Source organism: Podarcis bocagei (assembly GCF_964188305.1).
Source record: "Podarcis bocagei genome assembly, chromosome: 5".
In the NCBI taxonomy this organism is placed as follows: domain Eukaryota; kingdom Metazoa; phylum Chordata; class Lepidosauria; order Squamata; family Lacertidae; genus Podarcis; species Podarcis bocagei.
Window position 1 is genome coordinate 66,162,665 of NC_138129.1, and position 13,817 is coordinate 66,176,481.

The following is a 13,817-nucleotide window of genomic DNA, read 5'->3' on the forward strand; positions in this document are numbered from 1 at the left end:
TACAACCCTCGGAATGACTTTTAACCATCCACTGAATGGGGTGGTCTAAAATGTGGCAGAAGGCAGCAAAAACTGTGTGGCCACCTTCAGCGATTAGAGCTTCTACTCACAGAAGATAAAGGTAAAGGTAAAGTGACCCCTGACCATTAGGTCCAGTCATGACCAACACTGGGGTTGCAGCACTCATCTCGCTTTATTGGCCGAGGGAGCCGGTGTACAGCTTCCAGGTCATGTGGCCGGCATAACTAAGCCACTTCTGGCAAACCAGAGCAGCGCACGGAAATGCCGTGTACCTTCCCGACAGAGCGGTACCTATTTATCTACTTGCACTTTTTGGTGTGCTTTCGAATTGCTAGGTTGGCAGGAGCAGGGACCAAGCAATGGGAGCTCACCCCGTCGCAGGATTTTGAAATGCCGACCTTCTGACCGGCAAGTCCTAGGCTCTGTGGTTCAACCCACAGCGCCATCCGCGTCCCTTCACAGAAGATACCTCTACCCAATTTTCAGCAATCATTTCTCTTGCCCGCTTTCCCCACAGCATCCTGTGCTACAGCCCAGCGAGGTCTCCTGACTGCTGGAAGAGGCAGGGATGAGGCAGCTCACTCTCTTCCGCGCACATTTCATTGCATACAACCCAAAATACACTACAAGACCTTGTCCTATCAAATCTTTTGAGTCTCTGCCAAAATAAAAGAGAAAATATTCCTACAGCAGAGAACTTCTACCACTATTACTATGCAAGTTCTGTCCAGAGAATTCTAGTGAATTCACAAAATCAGAGCAGGTAAGTCTGAGAAATTTAGCTTTTGCAGAAGAACAAACTTGCTGATGGTACATGTCTGAATAGGGAATTCCTGTATATGAAAAATTCTCCACACACAGTACAATAAGGTGAATTTTAACAGCTAACAGTAGTGAAAAATTTCCATTAGATTAAGCATGTAGCCAGACTAAAAAGTTTATTTTGCTTTTCAGCATTACACAGAATATATATTCCATTTAATTTAAAAGTTAGCAAGACGTGGAATTTTCCCTTTGACAAAAACCTGCTTAAATAGCAACATCTTTAGTTAAAAAGAAACCCAAAGTCCTCTTGACTTGTTTAGAATCATCCAATCACCTAACAGGCAGCTATGCCAATATTCGGCTACAGGTGTTTGTTTTAGAAGCAGCCATGCAATATTCACAGGATTTAAGGAGACTGTGCTGAAGATGGTCCCTAGGCACGCACTAGCCTTAAAAAGTCAAATGTGTAATTCACAAAGGTGTAGAGCGAGCCACTTTACAGAATAAATCTTATTCATCATTTGTCCAGTTGAGAGCTGAGAACATTAATAGTGAGAGAATCACGACTCTCAACAAAAGGCATTTCAGAAATGAGTTTGAAGTCAGCTCACACTAACATCACATCACAGCACCTGGGATAAAGCGGCAAAACATGCACAACTCCATTTATCTGGAGACTCCCAATTATGAGCAGGCCATCAATGTAAACACAGCTATGCAGACCACTGGTAACTCTTGTACAGTTATCTTCTTTAAATAATGTTTTTTTGTAATAAACTCCAATACAGGAGTTTCTTCTCCAATACATGAAGAGCTTCTTTAAAGAGTTCGAGCTCATGAGCCCACCTCCACACCAGCAGGGGGCTGTGCAATTTTCCCTCTTTGTTGCAACTCCTTACACCAAGTTAGATGCCACTCTGCAGGGCAACGTTTTGGAACATTAAGGAAACACAGATCAAAAGGCTCTGTGAATGGGCAGTGCATGACCTCTACATCTTACCCTCCTCACCCACATCACAACAGGGTATGAAATTTGGAAATGCATGAAGACATTGGCAATAGAATTACCGTATTTTTCGCCCTATAGGACACCCTTTTTCCCCTCCAAAAATGAAGGGGAAATGTGTATGCATCCTATGGGGCGAATGCAGGCTTTCGCTGAAGCCTGGAGAGCAAGAGGGGTTGGTGCACACCTCTAGCTCTCCAGGCTTCAGGAAGCTCTGTGCAACCCTCGGGAGACCGGCGTCACTTCGTGCCCGCCTCCCGAGGGTTGCGCAGAGCTGCCTGCAGTCCCGAGGCGAGCGCAGCTCTGCGCAGCCATCCGGAGCGGGGCGCGAAGTCGCGCCTGCCTCCCGATGGCTGCGCAGAGCTGCCTGCATTCTGAAGCCTGGGGAGACCGGCGCGACTTACCGCTGGCCTCCCTAGGCTTGCGGATAGCAGGCTGTTCTCGGGGCTGGGATTGGGGGAAGCTCGGGCTTCCCCCGCGGCAACCCCGCGCCTGGGGGGGGGAATAGTTTTTTTTCTTTATTTCCCCCCCCCAAAAAAAACCCTAGGCGCGCCCTATGGGGCGAAAAATACGGTAAAACTCAGTATTTTAACTTCATTACATTTAGTACAGTCCAGGGGTGCGTCATTTGTAGTCCTTCAGATGTTGTTAACTACAACTCACATCAACTCCAGTAAGCATGGTTAGTGGTAAAGGATCATGGGAGTCGAATTCCAGTGGCATCTGGAGGGCCACAGGTTCCCCATCCCCGGTGTAACCCTTCAAAGGTGAAGACTATTCTTACCTGATATTTATACCTTGTTTGTATATTTTACATGCATCAGAAGGCAGGATTCGGGAAAGTAAAGGCACTGCATTTAGGGTAAAAACGACACCCTGTTACCATTAATGTCCTTCTAATGTATCCATTCAGCATACAACACACAAAATAAAAAACTATCAACCAAATCATATATAAACACATCCAACAAAGCAACTAAAACAGAGCCGTATGTAAAGCTATTAATCATGATAGCTGTATAGTACACCCAATGGCCACTGGCACCTTTCCTCCAAATACCAGTCACTGCAGATTAACAACACGAGAGGCCTATTGCTCTATGCCCTGCTTATCGGGTTCCTAGAGGTATCTGGCTGACCACTGTGGAAAGCAGGATGCTGGATTAGACAAGCCTTCAGTCTGATCCAGCAGCTCCACTAGAATGGAAGCTGATAGAACTGTAACTAATTTAAAGAACGTAATCTCTTCCACCAAAAAGTGGCAAAACACATTTCAGTTGTTTGAATTCTGACAAGCAGGAAAGCACTTTTGATATTTTATGCTCAGCTGTCCACGGAGGCGCAGGTCAATTGTGTGTCCAGGGCGGCTGTCTACCAGCTCCATCTGGTACACTGGCCGAGACCCTGCCTGCCTACGCACTGTCTCGCCAGAGTAGTGCATGTTCTGGTTATCTCCTGCTTCGACTACTGCAATGCACCCCACATGGGGCTACCCAGAAACTACAACGAATCCAGAATGCGGCTGCCAGAATGGTGACTGGGAGCAGCCACTGGGACCATTTAACACTGGTTCTAAAAGATCTATATTGGCTCCCAGTACATTTCCAACCACAATTCAAAGTGTTGGTGCTGACCTTTAAAGCCCTTAATGGCCTAGGACCTCAAGGAGTGTCTCCACCCCCATCATTCAGCCCAGACACTGAGATCTAGCTCCAAGGGCCTTCTGGTGGTTCCCTCACTGCGGGGAGGGAGGTTACAGGGAATCTAGAGAATGTTCCCAATCTCTGAAGGGATCAATAAATATTACATCACCATCAAGCACTACCAAAATTAACAAACACAAAAGGGGCTGGATCCAAATGTCTTCAGTGGAACTCAAACTACTTGATGGTCCTGTGGGGAGGAGACTCTTTTTTTCCTCTGCAGTACCCTATGCCCCCTGAAAATATGATCCAAAGGGTTGGGTGACCTTCTGGAACAGTGTAGGAAGTGGCACTGGGCATGTAGGGGAAATCAAGAAAAATTACATTTTCCTTCCATCTGCAGGAATCACCCGGCCACGAGTCCCCATGGGATCAGAGTCCCATCTGTTAACAGAAAGAACCTTTCAATTTGTGGAAGATGTCTGGATCAAACTCCAACTATGTTTGTGCTTTTGCATAACTATCTACAACCAGTTTAGTGCAGAAAATCCAATCATTCCAAATAACAAGTCTGTTCTGGAGAAATAAGTATTTAGACTGGATAGCTCAGTTGGCAGAGCACAATACTCTTAATCTCAGGGTCATGGGCAAAAAGATTCTTGCATTGCAGAGAGTTGGACTAGATGACGCTCATGACCCCTTCCAACTCTAGAACTATGATTTCCATAAAAATCTTTAAAATCTTACCCCAACTTTGAAAATCCCAGTGAAGTTCAAGATAGAAGTCACCTAGCTGGAGAGAAAGAGAATTTCTGTTAAATGTTAAGAAACTGATGACTACTTTCATGTCCACCCACCCAGGAAATGCTAGCAACCATAACTTTCATTTGCACATGCTAAACTTTGGGTTAAGTGTGTATTAATTGAAGTTTTGATTTGCACACCTTTCACATTAACAGCTCTTTAAAAGAAGAAGAAGAAGAAAAAGTGTAAATTAGTCTTACTTGTTTTATCTACGGAAGTACAGAAGGAACATGATCAAAATAACAGCCCAAACTATACAATATCTGAATCAACCTAACCTTGCAATCAGATGTAATGTATAAATTCTTTTACTACAACTACAACAGCCTGGCTTCTTAAAAATGATTTTTCAAAGAGTAACTATTTTTTTAGCAATACATTTCTTCTTTGAAAGTAGTCAGTGTAGGTGACAATTTTTGATAGCTGCTCCTTAACCGAGAGCTTATGTTTATAGAAAATGTCCTTCTGTGCAAGATCATAATTGCCAAATGAAGCCATTCTTCTGAAGAACTACCGTATTTTTCGCTCTATAACACGCACCTGACCATAACACGCACATCGTTTTTAGAGGAGGAAAACAAGGGAAAAAATATTCTGAATGAAACAGTGGACGTATCATTTTTGTGCTTCATGCTGTGGCCACAGACATGTGATCTGATGGTGAATTTGGGGTGACCCAATGCAAAAATCCTGAGAATCCCTGTGGATCCATGCTTTGTAACCACGTTTTTGCACCATTGCAGCCCCAGGCAACAGTGGGTGCGTGATTTTTTTTGGGGGGGGGGGACAGGCTGTAGCCATGGACATGCTATGTGCTCTGATGGTGAATTTTGGCTGACCCAATGCAAAGATCCTGAGGATCCATGTGGATCCATGCTTTGTAACCACGTTTTTGCACCATTGCAGCCCCAGGCAACAGTGGGTGCGTGATTTTTTTTTGGGGGGGGGGACAGGCTGTAGCCATGGACATGCTATGTGCTCTGATGGTGAATTTTGGCTGACCCAATGCAAAGATTCTGAGGATCCATGTGGATCCATGCTTTGTAACCACGTTTTTGCACCATTGCAGCCCCAGGCAACAATGGGTGTGTGATTTTGGGGGGGGCAGGCTGTAGCCATGGACATGCTGTGTGCTCTGATGGTGAATTTTGGCTGACCCAATGCAAAGATCCTGAGGATCCATGTGGATCCATGCTTTGTAACCACATTTTAAGTGGGGAGGGAAGGAAAAACACAGAAGGCTAAGAATGCAGGAGAGGGCTATAACGTGAGGAAAGGAAGGCAAAAGTTTCCCCCCACCCACCCACCCAAGCCAGCCAGCGTGCTCTCTCTCTCTCTCTCTCTCTCTCTCTCTCTCTCTCTCCCTCTCCCTCTCCCTCTCCCTCCCACCAGCATGACAGAAGAAAGCATTTTAACTGCATTAAGAACTATTTAGCAGCGAAACCTAAGCTTTGCCATCCCTTAAGAGGTACAGACACTGTAATCTTCCAGATCGCATGAATTTACAGGCAAAACACTGTTTAAGGATTTCATCCTTTTAAATGGAAGAAAGCATATTTGAATGCTGTGTGTCTCCAAAAACAAAAAGCAGGAAGTCAAACCTGTAATCTCTCTTCCCTTCACAAACATTGTTCCCTCCGGAGCAGGGAGAGGATAGAAGGAGGGACGCTCCTTTCCTTTCCTCTCTTCTTGCCTGGAGGGGAGGGGCTTTCCCTGCTCTTTGTTCCGTTTGAGCAAACACAGTAACGAAACAGAGAGGGTGGGCAGTAAGACCCTGAGGCAGAATGCAGGAAAGCAACAGCTTCCTCTCTCACGGAGCTCCCTTCTCCCTGAAGCGCGGTTTGATTTTTGCCTCATTTTTCGGCTCCAGGGACCACACATTCGCTGCATAACACGCACAGACATTTCCCCTTCCTTTTTAGGAGAAAAAATCTGCGTGTTATAGAGCGAAAAATACGGTAGTTATTTCTGAAGCAAGGGAATCAACCATGAAATGCTAGCTAAGCTAAACAACTTTGACCCAGATCAACAAAATGAGGAACCTGTGGCACCTCTTATAGTACATGGGTGAGGGATATCTAGAAGCAGCTGGAGAACGCATGATATAACAGAAGAAACTTGCTTTGAATTGGAGCCACTGAGTTTATGTACCCAGTTTATGTACAAAGTTCTAAAACAGGCATTCTCTGTCCATGGGAATTAGCATGACAAATGGAAACTGTGAAAAAGCAGTTTTTCCTTCCCTCAAATGGAAACTGTCTCTCTCCTTATATCAATAATTATGGTATGTTCGGAACTGATCTCTGGCTCACAGTTTAAATGCTATTCAAATATTTTAACATATTTACATCAGCTTCCAATTTCACTGCAGCTTCAAAATGCAGAAGCTACATGTAAACGAAGCATTATTAACCCAGCTTGACTTTAAAACCAAAATAGAAACATAATTTTTTTCACAGTGGAACTTAATTTTTAAAATCACAATTACGATCCATAGCAGAGACCTAACACTAAAACTCCACACCCGGAATTTAGAACATACACCCCATAGGCCATATCCAGTCACAAGCCCTTTCTCTAAGTAGGGAAGATGTCACTGCTGCAAAGTAAGTCACCTACAGGTCAGTCATTCTAAGACACAGACTAGCAAGCAATATGCAATTCAGCCAGCAATTCCCAGAAATAAAAGCCTGTGTTGAGTTGTTTGCACTTAATGAAGACACAATGGCAATCACACACAAATTGTTTGAAAAGTAATGACTCCATACACTCCAATGTGGGTGGAAAAATCCTTACAAACTTACCTCTTTCAGAGCTTTTAATAACCGAGGTCGCTTTTCCTCAACACTTTCCCTAGACTGTTGTTTCAGTTTCCTTAGAAGTGCTGTAACTAAATAAATATACTGTAAGTCCAATGTAAAGGCAATCATGTTAAGCATCCACTAAGCTGGGAGCTGCCTTTACCTTTTGTAATGGCTGGTGGCAAAAGAGAAATCAGCATCTATTGCAGGGCCACCTCTACTGCTGGCAGAGAAGCAGCGTCGGCATCAGCACCAATTACAGGTGAGATCTTGCTGAAATTGCGCAAGATCTTGCACCCTCCACATAATTTTGGATGATACCATTGCTGCTTCTGCCCATGGGGCTGCCATATTGGGGGCTTCTACCACCTGAGACAGTCGCCATAGTCTGCCTAATGGCAGAGGCGGCTCTGGTCAATTAGTAGCTTTTTTAGCTTTTTGTTACTTAAGCAGTATTGTCAAATAAATAAAACAAAGTTCAATCAATTAAACTGACAACAGTAAGCCATATATGGTAGATTCAGAGACAAATATACAAAGCTTTCATAGGGGAAAGTGAAAGATCTCAGAATACTAAGTGTTTCAGTGTTACTGAAAGTGTGATCTATCAGTAATCTGGATCGGAGATCACTGGGAGTCTCATAAACATGCACAAAGCCAACATGTGTGCTTTTCCTGAGAGTTTGCCTTTTGGAAATGAAGCAGTTACAGCAATGTTGTTTCCTCTTCAAAACCTCTGGCATACAATTCCCAGACTGTTTTCTGAAGGAATTTAAACAGCAATTTGGGGTTTCTGTAGGGGAGTTTTCATTAAGACATTTCCAAATTCAGGTACAAACATGCTCCTCTCAGCTTTGACCATAATGCTAATGCTCCTTATGCTTAAAATAATCCCTCATTTAAGTTCTGGAGCTGTACATCAACACACCATTGATCAGGCACACTCAACTGCTAACCTACAGCGTAACATTTCATATGCTATATTCTATTGCACTTGTATATAATTAAATGAATAAATCACCCATCCTGAACATTATATGTAAGTAGCAATGCGAAAGTTGTAAATACAGCTTTATTTATTTATTACAGCTTTATTTATTTATTACATGTAATAAATAAAAAATTGATACATACGTTATACAAAAGCTCGAGAAGCAAGGTAAATCAAGCAAGTCAGGTTTTTATAATTTGGGAACATTTCAGTTGAGAAGCAGGATAATGTAGCACCACCACACTGCCTTCTTAAAGAATGAGAACTCCGAACAGCATGGATTTCAACACTTGCTGGTTGACTAACTCCTACCTAACAACAACAAAAGTGCAATGCTGCTCTGGATTTAGTCATACTTATTGCTAGTGCCAGTGTAAACCTTAAACTATGATTATGACCAGGGATAATAGATGAATGAGGAGGAGAGCTCCTGTGAGCAATTCCTGATCTAATAACCATAGTTAAGCGGTAGACAGCTTTACCTCTGCATCTATCCTAGTATTGGCACTGTTGTTGTTGCAATTTATTAACTGCCTTTCACTATGGGGTCCCAGGGTGGGCTACAGCAATTTAAAATACAATAATAAAAACAGAAAATTGGGTCCTAAACCATTTAAGGCTTGAATCACTAATGTGAGGAGCTTGAGCTGGGCCTGGAATTAACCTGGACAATCCGCAGCAAAGCCTAACATGAGAACTGGCCTTTCAAAATTATCTCAAGATTAGGTGTTCATGATCTACACATTTCAGTCACAATCTGCAGTAAGCTGATTTTAATGACTAAATAGATTTCCTGTATTTATGTCCAGACAACCAGAGTGACAGTTTCTTACTCATTTGTCTATCTCCATAGCTGATGGCTTCAGCGAGAGGACTCCATCCCTGAGCATTTTTCACTTTCACAGGAGCATTGTGGGCCAAAAGCAGGTGGGCACATTCTATAACAAAGTATGAGACAATAATTATTTTCCAAATAAGACCATCAGATTGCTTCTCTGTGAAGAGCCACTTACAGTTTGACAAAAATACTGGTGTAAACAAGTTTTGAACTTACGGAGTTTGAGCAGCACATAAAATCAAGCTAACCAATGACCTATTTTGCATTTGAAACCATTTATGTAGCATTTGGTGCAAAGCAAAATCTATTGGGTGGTATCTTGACTAAGTCATACTCATGGCTAACGTTAAGTGAACGTGATTTCAATGGGTCTGTTCTATGACTTAGGCTGCATTCCTAACTATGTCTAGTCCTATTGAATTCAATGGTGGTTACTCACAGGTTAAGTGGGGTTAGTCTTGCAGCCACAGCTAGATACAACCTAGTGTCTGAATTATATCCAAATGATGTCTTTCTACTGACAGAAGTCTCTGATCCAATAGAGGCTTCCATCAGCAGGACAGGGAGGTAGACAGACTTTCAACAATTCCCAGAGTTCCCTGAGCAGTGCCCCCATCGCACAATCTATTCCTGGGGGTTGGGAGAAAAAGTTAGAACCTGTGGTACTATGATGATTTAGTGATTTATACCTTTAGGAACTATTTTGATTGAGCAAGTCAATCAAAAATATTTAAGAGCAGTTTCACTCCCTATGTATACACAAATAACAGGAACAGGAGATTAACAGGAAATGGTTCGTCTTGACTGCCATAGAGGAAACCTAACCTGAATCCACCGTAATTAAGCAAAGTACATTAAGCTGATGGGATTGTTTGGTGCTGTATCTTAACAAGGCAAACCAAGGAGACCAGTGGAAAATGAGGAATGGAGACAACACTTATGGCTAACAGTTTTAAATTTATTGGGAATTACAAATAACTTTATATCCTATGCTACACTGCTATTCTACAGTGGTGCCTCGCAAGATGAAAATAATCCGTTCCGCGAGTCTCTTCGTCTAGCGGTTTTTTTGTCTTGCGAAGCAACCCTATTAGCGGCTTAGCGGATTAGCGCTATTAGCGGTTTAGCAGCTATTAAAGGCTTAGCGGCTTAGCGGCTAAAAGGCTATTAGCGGCTTAGAAAAGGGGGGGCGGGAAAAAATCAGAACACTCGCAAGACGTTTTCTTCTTGCGAAGCAAGCACGGAGAACCCTTTCGTCTAGCGGGTTTTCCGTCTTGCGAGGCATTCGTCTTGCGGGGCACCACTGTACTTGAACAAGAAATAAAAGCTGCCTTTTTAAACAAAAAAAGTAAACTCAAAACAATTTAAAATGAAACAAATATAAACCTAAAACAAAATGAAAGCCATGGTACACCTGCATCAGCACAATCAGACACTTTCAACTACCCAAACTAAAACAAAACATGCCTCTCCCATATTGATTTCCAATAGTTTGACTTCAGCCAGGTGGATGCCAAACAACATAAATGGCAGTCAAACACATCCCACCCACCAAAGGAAGCCACAATATCTTAAAATAAGATGCTTTGGTGCCAAGACCAAATATGGGTGCAAAGGAGAGGAAGGAATCAAATAAACCTGAGCAGCACAAAAATCAACAAGGGGATGAGGTAGTGACATTGGCAAAAAAAAAAAAAAGCACACACAATGCAAATCAGAGGAAAGATAACAGAGCATGTAGTATCTGATCTTAAGGATCAGACTGAGAGGGTGAAAACAGAAAGTGAGAGCTTCTCCCCAGCAGAAATGCTGAAAGAGTATTAGATTAGTAGGAAGAGTCAGAGAAACCTCAGGCATGAAGAGTGTCAGGCACAAGAGGGTAATCAGCAGTATCAAAAGCAGTAAAGTCAAGGATAAGTAGAGAAAGGATGACAAAGCAATTTTGCTGAGGACATTTGACAATAGGGTACTAAGTGCAGAATACAGATTGTAGTGGCTCTAGACAGAGCTGAGCCTCATAGAGTAACCAGTTTGATCCTGGAGTCTGAGGGTAAAGGGTGGAAAGGAAATTTATGGAGAACAACCGCTTTCACAGTAAGAGAACAGCAGACGTTAAGTGGGAAAGCACCTGCAGTGTTCTTGTTTCTAGGATCTACTTATCCAAGAATCAATTCCCAGAGAATATCTGCTTTCAGTGTTGATGGTTATGACAGCAATGCCTTCAGGATAACAAATGAACTTTCCACTAAAATTACTTAACTGGCAAATGCAGGAATCTTTTTGCCCAATGTTCTTCTGACTGAGCTATCCCACAGGGTCTGAGTTACAAATTTCTAATAACCTGAGAATCTTCTATCCAACACCTATTTAATACTGAAAAGGCATTTCAGTAACTGGAGAGGCAGAGGGTTAGAAGCTTCCACATCTGCCAGCAATGTACACTGCATTATGTTGCACTGGTAGGACTTGAACAGAGAATGAAGGCACTTGTGCACCTGCTAGCAGCTATTTTATCCTCTCTGGAAAAGCCTCTCTCATAGTCCACAGTCCCCTGTTCTACAAAAGCTATGATATGGCCTTTGTTGATTTAAAAAGAGGGACCAGTCTTTTTCCATTATATTTTCCATTATTTCCATTATTAATATTCTAGCTTTTAGGACCAATTATTATGACTAGCCTGGTTCCTAACTTGACTGGACCTGGAGAAAATGAAATGAAGGCAGCAGCCTTCATTATTTTTTCTGAACTTTTTGCAGATAGTTCTGAACAGCATCTCATAGCTTCTCTGCCTACCATACTTCATTCCAATTTATTTGGAATTTTCTCTTAAGTCACTGCAAGACAAGCAAGGGCCAATACAGACCCTTTTCTCTGTGCCCCTTCTTGTCCCTCGCAATAAAGTAACAATGGTAAGGATTCAGGACTGGGCAAGGTAGACACGTGAAGGGAACTCCCCTCCCCATAACCTTCTGAGCAGCTCTTGCCATTCAGAAGCAAAGGGCACTGAAAAGCACAAGAGTGACCATGCCCCCAGCTCACAGTAAAACAGCACTGGCTGCATTTTCACAAAGGGCTCTGTGAAAGAGATGTGTTTCTTCTTCATCTAACTGCAGTCCCCAACAGCCGCCGCCACCACCACCACCACCATGATCTAGGGAAAGCTATGAGACGGTGAATTCTCCCCTTGTTTGCTCTGTTATTCCCTTTTCCATGTTTTGAGAAATATGATCTGGAGGCTCTAGTTGCTACGTTTGATGCTGCCTACATTTTTTTAAAAGCAAATATAAGTGAAGTCTTACCAACCTTTATGCCCCAGCATCACAGCCAGATGTAAAGGAGTGTTTCCTATTTAAATGAATAAACAAACAAAGAAGATTTTAAATCAGTAATTAGACTGAATAAAACATCAAGTTTCACGCTGATAAATGGTCCTAATATCAATTATGAGTTAAATATAGCAAACCTACTATTGTCAATTTGACAATAAAGAATAAGCAGTGTTAAATCACATGACAATTCACTTTGATACATTATCTGTATTGGGTCAATCTTCAGTTTTACTCCTGGGCAATTCAGAGGACAGGAATAATTAAAGAATATTGGAAAGAAAAAGAAAGAAATCAAGTGACATTCCGTCACTCTAAATTAATTAAGGCCTGTAAAGTCTCCAATGTTATCAAAACTGACGGATGTAGGTCACTACACATAAGGGATATATTCTAATAAAAAATTAAACAGCATGTTTTATTTATTCATTGCATAGATCCAGTTTTACAGACAAGATATGCTATTAAAAGTACCTTAATGAAAACCAGAGAGCTTGAAGTCACTCAAAATACATAATTACTATAAAATATTACAGTAACAGCTTACAGTTATGTAAAAACAGAATTATGAGTATTGTACTGTTGCAATATACTTGAACAGAATTCACACTGGACAGAGAAATCAGCTGCTTCAGAACGTTAACTTTTATTTTTATGGCAGTTAAGAAATGCAATGGCTGGAAAAATCAAACAAAAATTAAAAGCTAAGCAGGACGCTTATACCACCCTAAGGGTGGTATCCAACACTGCACTATGATGAACATGCCATCTGCACAAGCATTGTAGATTGCCAGACAGAATTGTCTCCCCACTTCTTCTCTGCATGCCGTTCTTGGGTTTCTGCTGGGTTGCACTGGGGGAGGAGAGGTGGGAAATCTCTATTTTACAAGTGATAGTCCTTGAGAAGGGATTCCACAATGATCACATAAAATAACCTGCCCCCAGTTAATTATATCCATAACAATTGATGACAGCTTGTATCTGGATTGCAAAGAGAGCTCTACCTCTCTTTCAGAACCAGTGAAGACGCTGAAGGTCCTATGTGAGTATCTGGAGGATGGATGGCGGCTAACAGATTGAAGTTGAATCCTGACAAGACAGAAGTACTGTTTTGGGGTGACAGGAGGCAGGCAGGTGTGGAGGACTTCCTGGTCCTGAATAGGGTAACTGTGCCCCTAAAGGACCAGGTGCACAGCCTGGGAGTCATTTTGGACGCACAGCTGTCCATGGAGGCGCAGGTCAATTCTGTGTCCAGGGCAGCTGTTTATCAGCTCCATCTGGTACGCAGGCTGAGACCCTACCTGCCCACAGACTGTCTCGTCAGTGTGGTGCATGCTCTAGTTATCTCTCGCTTGGACTACTGCAATGCACTCTATGTGGGGCTACTTTTGAAGGTAACCAACTAATCCAGAATGCAGCATCTAGACTGGTGACTGGGAGCAGCTGTCGAGACCACATAACACTGGTACTGAAAGACCTACATTGGCTCCCAGTACGTTTCCAGGCACAATTCAAAGTGTTGGTGCTGACCTTTAAATCCCTAAACAGCCTCGTTCCAGTACACCTGAAGGAGCGTCTCCACCTCCATCGTTCTGCCTGGACACTGAGGTCCAGTGCCGAGG

General features: G+C 42.6%; 1 protein-coding gene across 1 annotated transcript in view; it reads right to left on the reverse strand.

The window, feature by feature from the left end:
- Positions 1-13,817, reverse strand: part of ANKRD13C (ankyrin repeat domain 13C) — a 31,857-nt gene that overhangs the window by 12,048 nt on the left and 5,992 nt on the right. The window contains exons 2-6 of the mRNA XM_081193814.1: positions 12,173-12,214; positions 8,865-8,969; positions 7,044-7,129; positions 4,183-4,228; positions 2,577-2,643 (exon numbers count right to left, since the gene is read on the reverse strand). Coding sequence (XP_081049940.1) covers positions 2,577-2,643; positions 4,183-4,228; positions 7,044-7,129; positions 8,865-8,969; positions 12,173-12,214 — 346 coding nt within the window. The remainder of the gene's footprint in view (positions 1-2,576; positions 2,644-4,182; positions 4,229-7,043; positions 7,130-8,864; positions 8,970-12,172; positions 12,215-13,817) is intronic.